The following is a 19450-nucleotide window of genomic DNA, read 5'->3' as shown; positions in this document are numbered from 1 at the left end:
AGGCAAGATTCGCGGCTTGTGACAAAAAGGGACGGCGGGACGCTCAAACGAATTTTCGGAATTTCCTTTTCTCCGTATCCTCGGCTCGATCTAAAACATTTTCGGACGACCCCCGCTCACTCAGCCCGCCCTGGAGATCCGACGTCTGAACTTTGCTCTTGCCCAGCAGGGTGTCGAGGTCGTCGTGCGCATCGACGAGTCCCACCGCCCGCCCGGTTCCGACATCCGAAAAGCCTATCGCGGAAATAGGAGTGCATATTGCGCCGACACGACATTGACCTGACGCGTGACGGGCTTCGGTAGGCTTCGGTGCGTCGTCCTTTTTTACACGCGCAAAAACACGCTGATGGGAACGCGCAGGGCGCAGGTTGTGCGCAGACCTCGTCGCCTCGCATGAACGCGTCCGCTTCGACCTCCGTACTCGACGCGCCGCGCTCGATGGTGCAAGCGCCAAGCATCGCACCCGCAGCCACCAAGCACGACGCAAGCACGAGTGTCAAGGGCTACGCGACGCCGAGCACAGTCGTACGCAAGACAAAGAAACCCTCGGGTGCAGGTGCGAAACGGCTACCGGGGCCTCTCAAGTCTTCGCGTTTGTGCGCCGATGAGTCGTGCAAGACCGTGCTCACGCCGGGATGGAGATGGAGGAGGTGTCAGACGTGCAGAGGCGGCGGGGTCAAGCGTACAGTGGTGAGTCTTTCACCCGAGTTTCTTGCCCGGAGGGCCCAGATCCCTGTGCGTGTATCGCTACTCAAGCTCGAGGACGACCAGCGGCAGCGACTTAGCTGCACAAAGAACCCTTGCAGCAAATTATGCCGCTGCAATCTCTAGTCGTTGAGTGAGGGATAAAGATTGTTTATGTATCGCTGATCGGGCTCGGGGGCTACCAGCTGTAGACCCCTGTGAGAGCTCATAGCGGTGCGATCTGGTCATAGTGGCGACGAGCAAAGACAAACGCAGGTCACGACAACCGTATCTCTCCCCGGCAGGTTATATGCGTCCGGCATGCAACTGTGCAAACCGCCCGGACACCTTCCGAGCGCTGTCCTTTCCGATCATGTACCCCTCCCTGGCAGATTATATACGTTTTGCAAAACCCTTTCACACCGTTCGGACGATTTCAGTGCCTTGCAATGACGCTGATATCCAATCTTCGCAGATTGTCTCCTGCGCTTCGTGTACCACTGCAGTGACAGTGAGCGCATCTCAAGCCAATACTGGGGAGCCCACCTTCTGCACTCTGTGTCGCCAGCGCACCCTCGCCGCCCAAGCGGGTATCATGCTGCCCCAACCGCCCCCCTTCTTGGTCATGGGACCGCCTATGGGCAGGCCATCTGGTCAACACACGCGCAAACTTGTGCCGATGGTTGGGACCCCGGTCAAGCAGAGCAGTCTACTGGAAGAAGCTATGGCTTTCATCCACCCTGACCATCGGCGCGCCATTCGTGCTCGCAATGGTGCCCCAGACCCTAACTTTCCGCTCCAGTCGCCTGCCCCTGCATATACTCCGCTGGTTCGTGATGCGAGTACTATAGCGCCGCACTACGGTCCCAGAGGCGAGATCCTGGCCGTCCTGCCGACTTTTCTGTCACAATCCCCTGCCACGGGTGCGCACACAACTACATGGCCGCTCGTTCCCCTTCAAAGTGGCCGGACTCGTGCAGACAGCATCGTTATACCAGATTCCAGCGATAACCCATTCAGTGCTCAGGTATACGTCATCGTAAAGCTTCATAAGTACGCATATACTCACACCATCTTTCCAGAGTACGGACAAAGGGCCCAATCCGGTGACCATCACACTGGTAGAAGCCGACTCGGTAGGTCCCTCCAACTACGTAGTTGCCACAAGATGCTCATATCACCGACAAGAGCAACTCCAAGGGATTCTCATCATCGAATCCGGCACCTCATCCTCCTGTGGTGCGTAGTCGCTCGAGTTGCATCTAGGTCAACGCCTCGATGTGTGTGCTTACCGTTGGTTCAGTCCGCGAGCGACCTCGCTGCTCTGAACGCTACACTCCGAAAGAAGAAGCGCAGGCGTACTCTGGCTCCAAAGGCGCCCGGTCCGCCGCAAGAGCGGATCTGCGCCTCGTCAAGTTGTGGCCGCGCCCTCTCGCCTCAAGACCAGGGGTTTTTCTGCCCTGATTGCGGCTTTCTTCTGTGGCGCAAGCAGTTCCGTGCGCGCGTCGCGGGACTCGGTGCAACGATATCTGCTGAGCCTCCGAAGGTAGACAAGGGAAAGGGCAAGGAGAGAGTGGTCAAACAAGAGCCAGCCGGTATCACCGGGACACCCGTAGCGGGGTGGACTGCCCCCGAGGCTGTCATTTCTGCGGAACCGCCTTCTGATCCATCCTCATCGACGTCGAGGCTCCCAGTGCAATCAACGGAGCGGGAGAGTATGAAATCTAAACGTCGCCCACTGACGTTGAAGCTGCCCGCCATGCGCGCGGTCGGCCCTGGGACGTCAGAGGCGAAACCACGAGTGACCACTACAGTCGCAGCGGTCAGCGACGACTACATGAGCGATGACGAGGAAGAACCTTTGTCTGTCACGGTCGCGCGCAAGCGCAGCATGACCGCCCTCTCCGAAACCGCGGTTCCTGTCCCTCCTACTCCCGATCCCCCAAAAACAGTAGGCTCAGTCATCACTCTCCCCCAACCAGTGGTCTCGGTCCCAGTCCTTCCTGAACCAACGCTCACAACCCTTCCACCTTCTGAGCAAGAGACCCTGGTCACCGCTTCTCCAGAGCAAGTTGCTTTGACCGTCCCTCATCCTGAAAATGTGGTCCCAACTCCTCTTCCGCCTCTACTCACACATAGTCCAGAAGAGCAGAAGCCCATTCTACCCATCCGTCCACGGATCAGGCTGATCCTGCACCCTCCACGTCCTCCCCCTCCGGAATCATCTGAGGGCGACGATGAATCTTCCTCCGAAGAGTCGTCATCTTCGAGTTCTTCGCGATCTGGTGCGGCATCGCCATTGACCCTTGAGGCGCTTCAGCGGCGTGCACTACTCGTCTGGGACTCTGACGAGTCCGAGCTCACCCCTATTGAGGACCTTACCGATATGGGCGAGTCCGAGGTCGACCAGTCCGAGAGCGAAGACGAGGTTCCTCCGACGGTACGCTAGCTCTCTCCATACTTATCATTCGAGACTTACGCTTCTTCCGTAATAGCCTAAGGACATAGATCTTGCACCCCAGGCCCCATGGTCACCCCCGCCGAAGCCCCCGCTGAAGCATCGCGGGATCTGCAGCGTCGTGCGGTGTATGAATCTGCTTCCAGAGAACACGCGTCTTAAGTTCTGCCATACGTGCGCGGCGCGTAAACGCGTACTCCTGCGATATCGGCGACATACTGGGGAGGTTGCCCAGGACACGGTGGAGGACGAAGGGATGGTTATCAAGGTACGTCTTTCGTTGGTGTACGAATATCCGCCCTGCTGAGTACGAGACCACAGATGCCTCCTGACGGTGATTTGACCGGTGCGATATAACTCTATCAATGTATGACGATGCGAATTGCTAATCGATCGTGCAGGCTTCAGGAACTGTAACAAGAAGCACTGTAAACGGCTTATACCCCCGGAAGCGAATTATCGCTGGAAGACGTGCCCGCCGTGTCGGGTGGATTCTCGCAACCGGGCCCGGTTGAGGCGTGCAGCGCCGCTCGATCTCCCAGAGGAAGGCGACGATGATGATGAGGAGGACATACCCCTCGCCTCAATAAGGGCTCTCCGAAAGCTTGCCTCGCGAGCTAAGGAGGCGGCTGCTCCTGCTCCACTGGCTACCCACAACCCAAAACCACTTGGAAACTCGGGAGAAGGGAAACAACTCCCTGTTGTGGTGCGTACTTCAAACCGCCAGCGTCTCGTGTACAGCGTGTTGATTGCGGCCGCCGCCCTGCAGCCTGCATACCAGCATTTCGCCGCGCTCCTGACCACCTTCCGCGCACGCTTCACCGAGTTCGTCGTCGCTCAGGCGTACTACCTTCGCTTCAAGGCACGCCAGGACCCAGCCAGCTTGGCGAAGGCGCGCCGCAACCCGATCGTGTTCCGCTTCGACGGCGAGTACTCCATTGTCGCGGACCCGTCTGGGGGGCTTGTCGACGCCATCGTACAGTGCGCGGTGCGGAACGTGCAGGCCGCGCTCGGCCTGGAGTTCAGGTGCGTACTCGTTGGTCTCGTTGGGTGTCGCGCAGCAGTTCATGTAGACGTCCGTGCCGTGTAGTCCTGTGGCGGTCAACGCAGGACCGGAGAGTTCGGTCATCGCAGTGCTTCGGTGCATGTACGGCGACCAGGTCCCTCTGCAGCAGAGCTCGCCTAAGGCAGACGCGAATGGCGACGGCGAACACCCCGCCGATGCTAGCGTGCCCGACAAGTTATCGGTGAGGATGGTGGGAGAGCTGCAGGTCTACGTCGCGTGGGATCGGCGGCATCCGCTCTTCCCCGGACAGCGGGTTATCGTGCGGTTCCGTCTCGTAGGGTAAGCCTACCGGATGCGAAATTATTGTGTGTATACTGGACGATGAGGTGTGTAGGAGGCATGAGACCCAGTGCTATGTTATTCTTGTTATAGTCGTCGATACATGTGTAAACTGTAGTCGTATCTTACTAGCGGTAAAACCATTGCTTCTTGATGTACTGCTACCCGCCTGTCGAGCTTGCGGACGCAACACTGCGTTCTCCTAGAGTCGCCGTCCTCACGTCGCTTCGTCGTCTCATGCGGGGGCTCCGTCGAAGAAGCGCTCGCTCGGCGTGAAGACCAATTCGTCGACCAACCCCGCAAGCGCATCCACAAAGTTCGCTTGCCGCTCGCTCTGCGACACCACCTTCCGCGCTGGATAGTGCCAGGTGTCGGAAACACGCAGGTCAACAGACAGCCGGGATAGGCGCCGCCCCCTCTCGAGCCTGGCTTGCAAGCACGCCGTCGTTTGCTGTAAGACTGCTGCATCTGCCGACGCCTCGGGTGAGACGATCGCAAAGTGCTTGAGCGCAGGGCAGAGGTCTACGCCCTGCTCGCACCCCGAGAGAGCCTCGAGGATCGGCGTCTGCCCCACGAGGCCGCGGAAGCCGAAGGGGAGCGGGGTGACGGCTAGTCGCTGGAGATATGGGAAGCGCAGGAGGGTGCGTGTCCACTGCGCTTTGTTGGAAAAGGATTTGTACCAGACGTCGTCGAAGCGTGTGATCAAAAGCTCGGTGACCGGAGAATTGCCGAAGATGTTGGTGAGATCCTGGATGATGTTGGAGCCTTGGTCGCGCCACGGCGGGGGAGCGTTTAGGTCGATAGTATGCTCAGCGGCGCGCCCGGTGAGCCGAATGCGCCGTGCCGTGGAAGGTGCGACCTCGTGCAGCAGATGGAGGTGCACCACGGCCACGTCGTTGACAACAGGGAGATTGCCCATGTTGGGCGGGAGAGATGTGGACAGAGGTTCTTGGGAGGCTTCGGTGGGTGAACGGTCATCGAAAGGGTCATGCGGATCGTGCAGGGCTGCTATCGAGATGTTGGTTGTCGGGGGAACCTTCAGGCCCTCGAGCATTCGTGCGTTGTACCAAGACATGTCTTCGACCACCAGGGTCCGCAACGCAGGAGAGAGAGCTATTGGGACCAGCGGTGCTTCTGCAAGGGTGTCCCCGCCCCAGAAGCCATCGCAAGGGCGAAACTTGTGCAGCACAAGTTCTTCCAAGACGGTGCTCGCAGAAAGGAAATGCAAGAAGTCGGCCATATGCAACGTGTAAGAGATGCATTGCCGAAGCTCGAGCCGTCGGAGGGTAGAGAAGGGTGTGGCTGGAGGTATGAAGCTGACGGTCGTCAAAGAGAGATTGTGGAGACGTGGGTAAAGCTCCGCGTCGAGCGGGATGGATAGGACTTCGTCGTACCGGTAAGTGAAGTCGTCGGGATCCCTAGAGGATTGCTCGTCATCGGAGTAGTCGATATCATTGTCGGACTCCACAGGGTCGACTTCGTGTTCGAACCCTGCAACGAGAGTGTGCAGTTTTGGCATAGGGAACGCAGGAGCCAGCACTTTCTCCATCAAGGCAGCGTGCTCCGGTCCTATAGAAGGCCCAACGTTCAAAGAACGAGTACGAGGGAGGTGAGGGACGAGAGCAGCAATGTCGGCCCGATCAGGAGAGCGAACGGTAACGTCCAAGAGCATGAGTTGCGACCTGGACAGGAATGTCTTGAGAGGGATTGTGTTGAACCGGCTCTGGCCTATCGTGATGTTTGTCCAGAGCGCTGCGGTGCGACACGCGACGGTGCGCCAGTGTCGGCAAACGGCCAGGATTCGGCACCACTGCCCCCCAAGATAGATATGCGATACGTCGTGAACGAGGGTGTAACAGAGTATCTCGACTAAGAGTTCTTCGGGAAGCTTGTTTACGGGGACGGTTGCATTCAGAAGAAAGCTGTTGTGGATGATCTTGCGTTCGAGTGCCTCTTTCTGTTCGAAGAGTTCGGCCCTTGCAGCTAGGATCCCCGCACGGGTCAGGGAGACCGCTGGAACATTTTGGGAGGGTTCGCGGAGGTCGTCGGCCATACTACAGGCAGTGCTGTGTGAAATGTGTGCGTCAGATTCTGTTATGACACGGATATTGACAAACACCACCGACGAAATATTTTTGCCAGAATGGTGCGAACCTCAAAACTTGAGTCGAAAGTGTGTGGTATACACACGTAGTACAAGCTAAGTAGCAGAAGCTCCAGCTGGAGTCCACTCAAGCCTGACAGTTCACCGTTGCGAGGGATCCTAGTAGGAGCGAAGAGGGTGCGTGAGGCCACTGGCATAATCAGCACGCTCGTTAAGAAGTGACAAAGCAACGCCGGGATAGCTCAGCTGGGAGAGCAACAGACTGAAGTTCTGGAGGTCGCGTGTTCAATCCACGCTCCTGGCATCCATCTCTCTGACGGATATTTTTGTTTGCTGCACCTATGCCATGACCTACATGCTACCAAGTGCTGACTCACGTATATACGCTCTACATAAAGCTTTCATGGTTGTTAGCGTCCTTTCACGTTTGAAATTTGCTCTTACGTGACATAAAAAACTATCCCCGTGATAAACGTAATATTGACACTCCGATACGGGGAATCGAACCCCGAGCTGCCGCGTGAAAGGCGGCAATGTTAGCCGTTACACCATATCGGACTATTGCCTCGGAGCGTACTGCAAGCCATAACAATCCTTACAACGTCGCTCATACCACCCAGTCTTCCTCACGCCTGTTCGGCGACGATATTTCTGACTTCAGTCGGACTCATGGAACAAGAATCTATCAATGAGGAGACTAAGACAAAAATGCATCCGCCGGGAGTCGAACCCGGAGCTAGGCCATGGGAAGACCCAATGTTACCGCTACACCACGAATGCGCTACAGGGTGTGGTACCTGTCTAGCCTCAGATATATTTGTGATCGGTATCTTCACCATGAGCCTTTCGAGGACTTGGAGGTTTGATCAACGCAAGGATCAACGCAATATGAATCATGCTCGGACTCCTGCAACTCATTTGAAGAACTGTATATGTATCATACGACTTTCGAGTACTCTCAGGCACCGAGAAAGCTTCCATACCGGAGGGAATCAACTGCTGCGGGCGCCCACCCGGAAACGGGTGTATCGGCAGCACTGCCTAGGCGGATCGTGACGTACATCCGCTCCAGAGCCGCAAAAGCAACTCGTCTTCTGTTCTCACCACACACTCTGTAGCCTAAAGAGACCTCATATTAGAGCTCTAATCCCCGAAAAGCATGGCAAACTGGTAAGTGCCAGCGTCGACTTCTCCAATCACCGCAATATTGATCCGTACGTGGCTGTACAGGTTTGATTACCTCTCTCTCGCGGTCGTGCGTTGTGCAGTCACACCGCAGATGTCTGTACGACTAACACTTGTCTGTTTTTGCAGACACTGGCCATCATCTCTGCGCTGGCGTATGGAGGTTTTCTTGCCTCCAAAGCCATCTCCAGCGCGGTAGATTCTGCGAAAGACTCGTGCGTCTTGTTTCATATTTGTCGTACAAACCATGCTGAAAGGTCGCCGGCTTCCTCTAGGCTCAAGACGAAGGGTGTCGATGTTTCGAGGGGCGGTGTGTCCGTTAAAACAAACAAGCGGTATGACCGCGAAGATTACCTTGATGCCACCCAGCGGTCAGTTTGGCACACTGCGAAGTTTCTGCAGACGCTCACGCACACACGTTCCCGCTGATCTCCAGTGGGTTCATCAAAGCCATGAAGGCATCCTCCGGAGGCAATCAGGCTGGCCAGGAGCCGTCGAACGGGCAGCTCGAGCGGGAGGCCTCGGTCAACGAGAAGCAGAAAACCCGCAGTCGACGGTCGCAGGCCGAGAAGTGAAGGCTATGACCATGACTCACTGCCCGCGCTGCTATGGACGCTTCTCCGCTGGACTTTCATCATTGGCTGTATATTGGCTGTATATGGGCGCGGAACTTGGGCGCGAAAACCACAGCTTGGCAGATAGGACTCTCAAGCCCGCCATGTCATGTAACTTATATCAGTATTTGCGGACGCTCGCTGCCTCTCATGTCCGCTCTGCGTGTCCAATGTCCGTCGAACGTCCTTCCAACTCCCGAGGACAATGTCCCGATGTGCCCGGCGATGTACGGGGCGTCGTTCGAGGTCCGCGACGGACATCTGTCCGCAGAATGATCTCCATCACCCGTCGTAGCTACAGTCATGCATGGCATCTTGCTCGTCCTCTGCGCTCGTCCGCGTTCTCAGCGTCCCTCCTGAACTTTGCTCTCTTCTTCCGCTGATTCTGATGGCCTATCATCGACATCTGCACCGTCTGCATGTGAGAGTTTGGGTGACCGAGATGTCTGATAGTTGAAGACTGCTCGCCCGGTCTCCGTTTCCGCACTGCCTCCCTCTCGCCTCCCATTCTCCTTCCCTTTCTCTTTCTCTGCAGCTCCTGGGTGCGTGTTGTGGCCGCGGCGAGGTTCCCGACGCAATTTGGGTTCATTTCGGCTATCGCGAGCGTGTCATTTCGCCAACCGGTGTCATAGAAGACGCTCCGCCGCTGCGCCACCTCCAGGCTGTTCTCTCTTCCTTTCTGCCGCCTCTCGCTCGCTTTCGCTGTTCCCGACGCCCCTTTGTTGAGGATGTCCGACGAAAAGGTAGTGTACCCCAAGAGCACGCTCGCGAGCATGCTCTCGCCGACGAGCCCCGTCGTGGCGGAAGCCGTGTTCGGGAGCGCCCCCCGCCCGCGCCGACCGAGCACGCCCAGGTCTCCTCCCGCCAGCTTGTCTGCAGCGACCTCCTCCTATGTCTCCACCCCCGTCAAGAAAGACAAGGGCCTGCCGCCTGTCCCGGCGTCAGCTCCCGCGAAGCCAATGGCAAAGCCGTCGCGGATCCGCGGGGCGAAGCGTCCTGACAGCCCCGACGTCGAGACGATGATAGCGCGCACGCCGCGCCCGCGCCGCAAGTCCTCCGCCACGTTCAACCCGCCGATCCTGCGCTCGCGCTCAAACTCGTCCATGGCGGTGCCGTCGAGCTGGAAGGGTTTGCCGCCGAAGGGGAAGGACAAGGACAAGGTGGCGGACGACAACGAGTCGGTTGCGTCGGACTATGGAACGTTGTTGAAGGACGACGACAGCGATATGGAGAGGCAGCTGGAGGGCGACGGGAGTGAGTCGGACTCGAGCATCGATATCCACACGCCATTGCCGTGAGTGCTCTCGTTATGTGTGGATGTGTACATTCTCAGACTCGGTAAGCTAGGCATCTCATGTTCCGGGATGGCCTACTTTCTCCGCGATCGAAGCTACTTCCCGGCGGCAGTGCGCCCCTATCCCTGTATTCGGAAGACGGTGCAAACGTCAAAAGGGCGGACAGCGTGCTCAGCGTTGCGTCTACGGGTACGTTCTCTCCGTTCAATTACAACCACGACCGCGCGCTGACATTTCCGTGATTGTGAATCCCCAGCGACGTCAACCATGACCAAATCTGGCGTATATCGCGACCCGCGCGACACCCAGCGGCGACGGATCAGACACAAGGATCAGACCCTACTTCGCGCCGGCATGGGGCTGACCACTGGGCTGGGCTGGAGCGACAGGTTTGTTTGCAAATAAATATACTGTGCGCTCGTGTGCTAACATACAGTATAGCGAGGACGAAGATGCACCATCGATGCTCACGCGCAAGCTCATTTCAACGTCCATTGCACGACAACCTCCGTCCACCTCTGTGTCGCGTGCGCCTTCGCAGCTCACCAAGTCGACGTCGGTGGGCAGCCTCTCCCATGCGCCTCCCTCGTACTCACCTATGCCTCGCACTGGTTCACGGGCGCTGTCTCGCTCGACTTCTGCGAGCTTCTCCAACGAACGACTAAGCAGTGTGGACACTGAGAGCGTCACCTCCGTCGAGGTCACCCCGATCGGGAGAAGTCGCACCGAGTCGAACGCGTCCGCGAGCTCGATGGTGTCCTCTGGTTCGCGCGACAGCAGTGGCCCTGCGCACTCTGTTGCGAGCTCGCAGGCGTCCCAGGGGCGCACCGCCGTACCACGCCCCCTCCGGCTGCCCCAGACCGCAGGCGTTCAGACCGCGGCAGCTGTGCGTTCCACCTCAGCCTCCGACTCGCACCCGCCCGTGTCGGGTGTGTCCAAGATCGGCGGCCCACGTCCTCTTACTCGTACACGCACCCGCACGTTGTCCAACCCGGGCTCGCGCGCCCCAGTCAATGGCTCGGTTCTTCCTCGTCCAACCGCGGCCAAGGCCGTGCCACGACGCTCGGTGTCCGCTGCGGTCATGGCCCCCGTCCGCTCCCGGTCCATATCTACCATCGGGATGCTGGAGCGGAGCAGTGCTATGAGCGACGATACGATCCTGGACTTCCCCCTGCCCCCGGCCGGCAACTCGACCCCATCAGCGCGCGGCCTCGTACGACCAAGCCCGAGCCTGAATACCCGGATCGCGCACTCGGCGACCGCGTCCCCCGTCTCGCCGCCGTCCGCGACGATGCGCGCGCTGAACACCGTTGGGACGGGCCCGCGCCCACCGCGCATCGGCACGGGCATGGTATATCGACACAGCGGGTACTCGAGCTTCTACGAGACGTCGAGGATCTCCCGCGCCTCCGTCGCCTCCTCCGGCAAGGAAGTCGGGGTAGTCTGACCGCTCCCTCTGCCTCCGCCCTTTTATTCCCGTCGCTATTTGGCCTACGGCTTCAAAGCCAGCCCCGCCCACAAAACCCACGCTCGTTGTTCCGCTCACCGCTCTCCTATCTTAGTCGCAGTCGTTATATTTATTCAGCTATCGCATCCTGTTCAGTATGGTAACTCGTTGGAAGGTTTCATGTCGATGCATATGTAGTAGATACTCTGGTCGTAAACTCCGTCCGTCCCGTGTTTTGGCGGGGCGCAAAGTATACACCGATGTCGTCATGCGTACGCTAACTTTGAGATAAGGTGACGATATTGTGCGGAAGACATGGGCGCAGTGCGCCTCGGGGCGTACGGTGCCTACCAACGTGTGCACAAGCTTCGCCGTAGATCTAGCGGTTAACAAAAACTAAAACAGGAGCGAATGCCAGGAGCGTGGATTGAACACGCGACCTCCAGAACTTCAGTCTGTTGCTCTCCCAGCTGAGCTATCCCGGCAATGTTGAAGTAGCTCAGCAGACACTTCCGGCCAAGGCAGAGTTTGGGCAAGTACACCACAGCGTGAAGCGCCGGATTCTGGCGCGGGAGCATGACCATAGGATCCCAAGATCCTTCACGGATCCTGCCCTCATTCCGATCAGATTCTCTAAGGTCAAGCATGACATCGGTTTCATCACGTTCCGACGGCATTGCCGTGACATTCCGGGCGTATTTCAATGACATTCCGCATTCCTAGCATCTGGGGCCGGGTCCCTCGCGCGCTCGCACGCGCCCATTCATTTTTCAATTGCTTCCCCCCGGCCCCTACCACTTCTGGTTTCGCGCATATAGGTACTAGGGTTTAGAAGAGTGTATATATAAACCCCAAACACGGCAGTAGGCCGAGTACACTGTGCACAGGGAGCGATGATACAAGGCAGAAGGTTCGGATACATGATACAATACATGGGCGTCGGGAAATCTCGAAGTCCAGCATATACTCACCGTACATATACTCACCGTAGGCTAGCATGGGGTGAATATCATGGCAATGAATGTTGCAAAAATGCGCACCTTCTGCAGCCAGTATAACCTGCAGAGCACTAAGAAGTAAGAATGCACTCACCGCAGTCCACGGAGAAACAGATACAGGCCTAGCCCCCAGAGATGACAAGACCAGATGCCAGAGAATCTCAAGACGTTGCCGAGACTAGCCAGAAACGAAGAGAAACCAGGCCGCTGGTGTCAGTGATGTTAGATATTCGTGGCGATGGAAAGTCAGCACCCGCGCCGGCAAGCGTCACCGTGGATGACCAGTCACTCACCTGCATGGATTCCCAGGCTCCAGACTTACCTTCTCGCAGACCATACATGCGGCCCTTACTCACATAGTCACACGCGTAAACTTGGCGAGATGATCGCGGGTTGGGGGGTCGTCGTCGGGGAGTGGGATGGCATGAGGCCGCTGACCTGACAGTGGGGAGTGTTGTGGGACGTGGCAAGCCATCGATGCCAGCTGTGGAGCATGCACCGATATTTGCCTCGGTTTGCGCTGCTGACGTACACCCCGCCCAGGAGAAATCCCTATAGCATCGCCATAGGATCCTACATTACGATGAGATTGCAGGAAAACGGGAATGTCTGCGAAATGTCTCCCGCATCCGAACAGAATGAGGGGATCCCACGCGGATGCTCCCGCGCCAGAATCCGGCGCTTCACGCTGTGCACGCGTTGGACTGTTCTTCGCGCGCGGCTTCAAAAGTTGAAAGTTTCAACATCCGGCAAGGCTCGAGAGCTAACGGGAATGACTACGACGCTCGTAGTTTCTGGATAACATAGGGACCTACCCCAAGGCGGTAAACTGGAGAGAAAAGAGAAGGAAGTGCCCCGGACGGATAATTGACCGCGGGAGGCGGCCAAAGGCATCCGAGCCCCGACAGGAAAACAGACGAGTTCCTATGTACTACGTGAACGGATCCGACAGCTACCCTGCAATACCTACCGAAGCCTTCGCCTCCGCCTTCCCCATGATATCCTTGATCTTCGTACGTGTGATCCACTCTCGTAGTATCTCTGCGCGGCTGCGTCCAAAGTCGTCGTCGACGATGGCTTCATTTGCCTCTTTGAACACTTTGCGGAATACCCTGAGGACCGGTCTCAGGCGCTCGAAACGCGGAGTCATCGGCAGGCTCTTCAGCTCGGTCCCAAAGAGCACGTCCTCCTTGTTCCACGCGATCGCTTGGTAGCTGTCGGTCTCCCATTTCGTGGCGACAGTTTCGACCTGCTCCTTCAGCTTGGGCGCGATGTCGTGCTCCGTCTTCATCGTGCACCATGTGGCAACCCAAAAGAGCGACTCGTAGTCGTGATGGAGTTCATGCATGACTCCGGGGGAGTCGGGATGTGCGTGCATGTCTTCGAGAAGAAAGACAGACATGAACGGCAATGTGCCAGTTCGATGCTTCGCCGTCGCTTCCATGGCCGGAGTGCCATCCGGGTTCAAGCGGACTGCAAGGTCAAACCCGTGGAGAACGAAGTGCCCCTGCCCGTTGCCCGTCTCTTCCCACATGATGTTCGTGTTGCTAACGTCACAGTGCAACATGAGCGCATCGTAGCGCAGGGAATGCAACGCTGCGGTGCAGCACCATCAGCTTTTGCGACGGTACGATTGCTGGCACTTACCATCCGCGATTTGATCCACCATCTCGACGATATCGTCGGGATGCTCAGCGAGCCGGACGCGAAGCGGCAGGTATGTGCTGAGGCTGATGAGGCTTGCGACCTGTCCTTCTATCCCTTCATCCACCCAGAGGTCATCTGAGTCTCTGGACCTGAAAACGCCGCCGTGTACCCCGGAGAGGCTGACGGCATCGCAGGATATGTGACCTTTCGAGGTGCGCAATGCGTTCTTCGGGTATGCAACTCTGAGGCAGCCATCCACGGCACCGGTCCCCTTTGCCTGGCGAGGCACCGCAACGACAGTCGTGAGCGTACTGCCGCAGTGCTTGACCGGAAGTCCTGGCCGCGCTTCGTGAGCGCATGTTGTGAAACTTGAGTGGTCCATCGATAGCTTGTATGACTTGTGTATACTTATGCCCATGCGGCCGCCCCGGCCGTCGTCTCGGGTTGATTAATGCCGGAAGGCAGAGAAATGGTGCGGTATCCCTGAAGTTTGAGGTGACTATCTACTATGGAGATTTATGGCGAGTATGGACCATATGTGGTTTGGGTGCAAGGAGAGGGCAAGAGGAGCGCTAGCGCTAAAAGTAGCTAACATAATGGCATATATGCGTCTCATCCTCGTGTGTGCTTGAGTTTCGACGAGAAGCCTATCAGTAAAATGGTGTATCCTCTGAGTTTGTCCCTATGCGCTACCCAGCGGTACCTGGGCTATACGAATTGTGGTTTTGACACAACCTTACGGGACTCACATATAGAACCATAAGTAAATCCGATGGAATGGAAATAAATCAGTTGAGAGCGCAACTACAAACACAACAGCCAGATCCGAATGGGTAAAACGTCGCGCCGCGCAGGGTGGGGATGGTACAGTGCAAGTCCGTCTAGCTCGTCATGTCGCTCACGCATTCCCACACGCCCTTGAGGTTTTCCTTCCACAGCGTGACCTTCCCGTCCCCGCAGCTGACCGCGAGGATGTTGCCCGCGAGCGACCAGGAGACGCGCCAGACAACGTCCGGGAACCTGCCTGCGGGCGCAGGCGCGGCCGCCGCCGGCGCCACCGACGCGGACGGGTCGAGCGCGGTCTTCGTCCACGGCGCCGTTGGGGTGTCTTTTGACCAGATAAGCACCGTCTTGTCCTACAGTAGCCCATCAACGTCAGCGTCAGTTCGCCCTCGCGCATAGGGAGAGGGGACACGCACCTGCGACGCGGTCGCGATGTAGCTCCGGGGGAGGCCGATATTCGGTGCCCAAGCGACGTCGCGCACCCAGTCGGTGTGGCCTTCGAGCACGTCCTCCTCCTCCCATTCCTGCTTGTCGTCCCGGAAGCCCCACAGCTTGACGAGGTTGTCGCAGCCGGCGGACGCGAAGCGCTTCACGGACTGCACCGCCGCGGGCTGCTGGCCGGGGACGGTGTTGTTCGCCTGCGGGACGATGAGCGAGCCTGGCTGTACGGCGGGCGCCCAGGAGACGGCGTTGCAGCCGATTGCGTGGGCTTCGAAGACGTCTGCGCCCCAAGTGCCGTCGTCTGGGGAGCCGCAGCGAGGTTAGACGCGTCGTGGGGGTGGTGTAAACGCTATAAGTAGGGCAGGAGACGTACTTTTGAAGGTAAGGACAGAGACGCGACCGTCGGAGGACGCGCATGCGAGGATGGCCCCGAGCTCGTGGGGTGCCCAAGAAACGGAGTTCACTGGGCGCGTCAGGATGGAGTGCACGGCGAGATAGGGTCGTTGACATACCCGAAGCTCTGTGGAGGGTGTGCTCTTTGATCTTCGCCCAACCGCCCGCGGCCGCGCCAGGACCCTGCGCCTGCTGCTCCTTCCAGATGATGACCTTGCCATCGTACGAACATGACGCGAGAATCTGGCCAAACTTTGGGTGCGCCCAAGCGACTTGCCACACAGGACCGGTGTGGCTGGTGGCATGGATATATGCTTAGCTTGAAGGCGAGAACACGGATTGGCGGGACAAACTCACCCTTTGAGAGTGTGTCCGGTGCTCCGCTGCGTCTCGCCGTCCACAACATCAAACACCTTCACTGTCCGGTCAGACGAACACGTCGCTAGCCGTTTCCCATAGTAGTCCAGCTGTGCATCATGCTGTTCCGATGATAATTCGCGTCTTGGATGTTAATTCGCGTCTATGATGAGCAGGACGCGAGACGTACGATCATGTCCTCATGGGACGTCTCAATAGGGATGGGCTCCCCCGCTGTCGTCGACGGCTAGAACGCTGGTGAGCTGTACGTCCTCGCTGCGACATCAGGACACTGACCATGATGGCGGTGTAGGGTAGAGAGTAAGTATTGGAGTGCAATGCAAGCGGCGACGTGGACGTAGTCGCGAATTCAGCTCGAGGCGGCGAGCCGAACCGGTTCAGCTTACGTATTGCTGTTTTCGAGCGCCATGGCGGGCGCTATATGGACTTCGCACCATCTCGCTCTCCTGCCGCTCGCTCTGACCCCATCCAACTTGCGAGCACCATATCTCCCTTAATTCTCATTCAAACGTCTCAATTTCTTCTGATTCTGACTGCTCCAGCCTGTGCGCACAATCTGGTGTGGCCTTTCTTTTTGGAATTCACTCACGTTCGAGGATTTAGATCAGGGATGTAGCTTCAGTGAGGACGAGGCAGGCGGAGCGCGAGGCACCATACCATAATACTTTTGACGTTGGTGTCTTTTTGACGTCTTCCCCTCGGTATTCATGGCATAAAAGCGTGAGTGGGACGACATATCATTACATTTATTTACACCGCGATCTCCTCTCTCATTGCACAGTAACACCCAAGACCTCTGTCTTCACGACGTCGGGCGGCCCCTCCAGCAGCTCGTCTACCTTCGAGAACAGAGCCTTGGCCACCTCTCCTTTCAGATGCAATTCCAGCCCGTTGATATCGGGGAAGAAGTCGATAATGCCGAAGACGTTCGTGCCAGGATACTCGATGGCGTACCACAGCGGCGTCTCTGCCTCTGCCTCGACGAGAGGAACCGCGCTCTGTATACACGCCGTCAACAACTGCGGGTGTCATCCGTGGACCCATGACGCATACCTTCAGGAACTCCCTTACAACGTCAATCTTGCTCGCCTTCGCCTTCAGCAGAACACGCAGCCCCTTCGTCACCCCCCTCTTCACGTCGCTCTCCGCGCCAGTGGGCTTCACCTTGCTCGCCAGGATCTCGATGTGGCCGCCAGCGATGTCGGGGCTCTGAGCGAGGAGGGTACTGGCGTTCGCCCTGAGAGCGTCAGCCACCTTGCCGTCGATATGGGCTTTGCGGCCGCTCTCAGCCGCGAATGTGTCGAAGATCGCGTAAACGGGCTGGTCTTCGTATTTGACCGCGAACCACTGCAGCGTCTCGGGCTCCTGGTTGCCCGTCATCAGGGTGTACCCAACGCCGAGGAAGTTGGCCACGGCCTCGACTTGGTCGGGCTTCGCGTGAAGAGGAACGAGGAGACCAATCCTTGCTACCGTGGCAGGTCAGTAGGCGTATGGTAGATCTGATTGAGAGGGGTGCGTTTACGTGCTGCGGACATCGCTTTACTGTTGGGATTGCTCGGTAGGATCTGATTTGTGGGCGGAATGCCCCCAAATCCTCTGCCATCAGGGTCTATATACCCGGAAAGTCAGTTTCCGGGTACCGGTTGCCGATCGGCGACCGTGTACACATCTTACTAGGTTCACAGGCCAGGCTGCAAAAGGTTGCCTTCATAAGTACGTTGATGCATCGTTGTTTGCGAGAAAGTCTATTGCGCCTCTTTGGCCACAGGCTTTGCGCTTGCTGACCAAAGGGTGGACAGCCTGTTACACATCTCCAACAGAAATGTGTCATGTTCGAACCCATCTTCCTCAGCTCTCTCTCACTCTTCATCATCCTCGCGACCGTGCGCCACCAATCTCCACATCGATGCCTGTCCACGTGGTAACCAAGCCTTCGAGGGCTTCCAAGGAAGCACCTCCCATAGCCCTCATTCGCAGCCTGGGACCGTCCCAGGACAGCGTGAGTACCACAGATCGCGACGACTTACTGACCATGGGAGTTTTTCCTCCAGAGTGCATTCCCCGGCTTGGCTCCTTCATCTCGGCGCTCACCTCATGGCGTGTGCGCCACAAGCCTATCACGGTGCAGTATGCGAAGGAGACCACATCACCTCTCCTACACGTCACGCACGCCGAGTGCAAACTGGAGGGCGAGTCTCAGCAAAGCCTCCTGCAGCAACTATTCTATGTGGACAAGCTCACGAGCTACGACATAGAGGTACCCGTGTTCGGGCCGAAATGCCTGAGAACGATGCGCGCGCGCGCTCTCCGGGAGGAGCTGACCATGCGCGGCGAGCTGCCCTCGATCATCCAGTTCCTCTCCGCGCTTGAGGCCCTTGAACTCCCCAAGCTCGTCGTACGCTTCCGCCGCAGCCAATTTGAAGCATCCGTGCGCGTGCAAGACTTCGCGTACTCGCTGCAACTGCCTTCAACGGCCTACGTAAACCTCCACACGGTGGTCCTCTCAGAGACCGAGGCATACGCGCGTTTCTCCGACGTTTCGCTCACCACACTGCTGTACCCACTTTACAGCTTGCGGCGTCTTGAAGACGTCGAGCTGCGACTCGAGAAGTCTGGCCTGCATGCCCCCGATCGCGACATCGAGAAGCTCGCAAACGCGTGGCGCAACCTCCGCCGCCTCGTCCTCGCGTGCCCTCGCTGCACGGCGGAGATGCCCACACTCGACTCCCTGTACACGCTCGCAGACACGTGCCGCAGCCTGCTGGAGCTCTTTTTCCCGCAGCTCGATCTCGTGAACCTCGGGGAGGACATCAAGCGGTGGCCGCCACAGGAGCCTATGGACAGCGCGGTGGGCCACCCGCTGCGTTTGGTAGACATCGCGTGCAACTCGACGACTCGGATCACGGACAGCCAGGCCATGCGCATCGCGCGCTGCATCGACAGCCTATTCCCAAACATCGATATCAACGAGAGCTTGGTGCACGACGGCAGTGTGGAGGCGATATTGTCAGACTGGTACTCGATCCGGGTGAACATCATGGCGACAAAGGCTCTCCGGAAGCATGCGCCTGGGCGAGTGAGTCTCCGTCTTTGTTGTTTGTCGTGGCTTATACGCTGACACATGCGACACTAGGCATATCTCGACCGAAAGTAACCTGTCTGGCTGCCCGCCCGCGGAAATACTGCATGGCGCCCGGTTGTATGTCTGTCTCTCGTCCATGAACACTTCACATATATCCTCTCTCTCTGTAGCCTTACTCGGATAATATCCAATTCTGTCGTGTATAAGTGCAGCTTTGCGCCCCGATCGACCCGTCACCCCGCAACCGTGCTACGGTCCTTCAGCGACCGGTATTGGTTGGCCTTCGTGATGTAACGGATGAACGTACTAGTACTGTCCTCCATGCTTCCGAAGAGCTCCGCAGCTAGACGGACTTGCAAGTACTGTACCATTCGCACCACATCTGCGCTTTCTAAGTATTTCATCGTCATTTCATCAAATATACCTCCAGTTCTGTGAGCTCCTCCAAGGTGTGCCCAGGACCGCAATGTGTATAGCCGGAGTTCTGATGGGCAATGAATGGGGATAGAGGATGCATCAATACTGCTGGTAGACTTCTCGTCGAAACTCAAACACACACGAAGATGAGACGCATATGTATGGGGGGCACCCGCGGA

The 19450-nt window shown here is 57.7% G+C and overlaps 6 protein-coding genes and 4 non-coding genes across 10 annotated transcripts; 5 read left to right on the top strand and 5 right to left on the bottom strand.

The window, feature by feature from the left end:
- The first annotated feature begins 172 nt into the window (after positions 1 to 172).
- On the top strand, positions 173 to 4884 carry TRAVEDRAFT_61214 (uncharacterized protein). The gene is made up of 11 exons (XM_008046323.1): positions 173 to 309; positions 361 to 690; positions 1160 to 1711; positions 1767 to 1820; positions 1873 to 1923; positions 1988 to 3124; positions 3180 to 3410; positions 3464 to 3488; positions 3544 to 3848; positions 3912 to 4168; positions 4233 to 4884. The coding sequence occupies exons 2-11, from the start codon at positions 394 to 396 to the stop codon at positions 4489 to 4491; spliced, it is 3168 nt and encodes a 1055-aa protein (XP_008044514.1). The 5' UTR covers positions 173 to 309; positions 361 to 393; the 3' UTR covers positions 4492 to 4884.
- Positions 4885 to 6822: 1938 nt separating this feature from the next.
- On the top strand, positions 6823 to 6895 carry TRAVEDRAFT_t242. The gene has a single exon. It is a non-coding gene; the product is annotated as a tRNA-Phe (tRNA).
- Positions 6896 to 7077: 182 nt separating this feature from the next.
- Positions 7078 to 7149, bottom strand: TRAVEDRAFT_t227. Its single transcript has one exon. It is a non-coding gene; the product is annotated as a tRNA-Glu (tRNA).
- Positions 7150 to 7300: 151 nt separating this feature from the next.
- TRAVEDRAFT_t226 lies at positions 7301 to 7371 on the bottom strand. Its single transcript has one exon. It is a non-coding gene; the product is annotated as a tRNA-Gly (tRNA).
- A 379-nt stretch (positions 7372 to 7750) lies between these two features.
- On the top strand, positions 7751 to 8490 carry TRAVEDRAFT_75196 (uncharacterized protein; the record flags this gene model as incomplete). The annotated part of the gene is made up of 5 exons (XM_008046322.1): positions 7751 to 7761; positions 7822 to 7846; positions 7906 to 7991; positions 8052 to 8147; positions 8213 to 8490. The coding sequence occupies 5 exons, from the start codon at positions 7751 to 7753 to the stop codon at positions 8349 to 8351; spliced, it is 357 nt and encodes a 118-aa protein (XP_008044513.1). The 3' UTR covers positions 8352 to 8490.
- A 421-nt stretch (positions 8491 to 8911) lies between these two features.
- TRAVEDRAFT_61213 (uncharacterized protein) lies at positions 8912 to 11365 on the top strand. Its single transcript, XM_008046321.1, has 4 exons — positions 8912 to 9684; positions 9738 to 9874; positions 9942 to 10074; positions 10127 to 11365. The coding sequence occupies exons 1-4, from the start codon at positions 9119 to 9121 to the stop codon at positions 11130 to 11132; spliced, it is 1842 nt and encodes a 613-aa protein (XP_008044512.1). The 5' UTR covers positions 8912 to 9118; the 3' UTR covers positions 11133 to 11365.
- A 179-nt stretch (positions 11366 to 11544) lies between these two features.
- On the bottom strand, positions 11545 to 11617 carry TRAVEDRAFT_t225. Its single transcript has one exon. It is a non-coding gene; the product is annotated as a tRNA-Phe (tRNA).
- Positions 11618 to 14658: 3041 nt separating this feature from the next.
- Positions 14659 to 15947, bottom strand: TRAVEDRAFT_40529 (vesicle budding-like protein; the record flags this gene model as incomplete). The annotated part of the gene is made up of 6 exons (XM_008045899.1): positions 14659 to 14913; positions 14977 to 15302; positions 15375 to 15464; positions 15514 to 15689; positions 15752 to 15873; positions 15942 to 15947. The coding sequence occupies 6 exons, from the start codon at positions 15945 to 15947 to the stop codon at positions 14659 to 14661; spliced, it is 975 nt and encodes a 324-aa protein (XP_008044090.1).
- A 440-nt stretch (positions 15948 to 16387) lies between these two features.
- On the bottom strand, positions 16388 to 17307 carry TRAVEDRAFT_67321 (uncharacterized protein; the record flags this gene model as incomplete). Its single annotated transcript, XM_008046320.1, has 4 exons — positions 16388 to 16491; positions 16554 to 16770; positions 16826 to 17238; positions 17295 to 17307. 4 exons carry the CDS (start codon positions 17305 to 17307, stop codon positions 16478 to 16480), a joined length of 657 nt encoding a protein of 218 aa, XP_008044511.1. The 3' UTR covers positions 16388 to 16477.
- A 497-nt stretch (positions 17308 to 17804) lies between these two features.
- TRAVEDRAFT_53419 (uncharacterized protein) lies at positions 17805 to 18926 on the top strand (the record flags this gene model as incomplete). The annotated part of the gene is made up of 2 exons (XM_008046319.1): positions 17805 to 18848; positions 18906 to 18926. 2 exons carry the CDS (start codon positions 17805 to 17807, stop codon positions 18924 to 18926), a joined length of 1065 nt encoding a protein of 354 aa, XP_008044510.1.
- Between the last annotated feature and the right edge of the window lie 524 nt (positions 18927 to 19450).

Source organism: Trametes versicolor (assembly GCF_000271585.1).
Source record: "Trametes versicolor FP-101664 SS1 unplaced genomic scaffold TRAVEscaffold_13, whole genome shotgun sequence".
NCBI lineage: Eukaryota > Fungi > Basidiomycota > Agaricomycetes > Polyporales > Polyporaceae > Trametes > Trametes versicolor.
The sequence above is the reverse complement of the archived record's forward strand: the minus strand, read 5'-3'. Positions and strand labels throughout refer to the sequence as shown.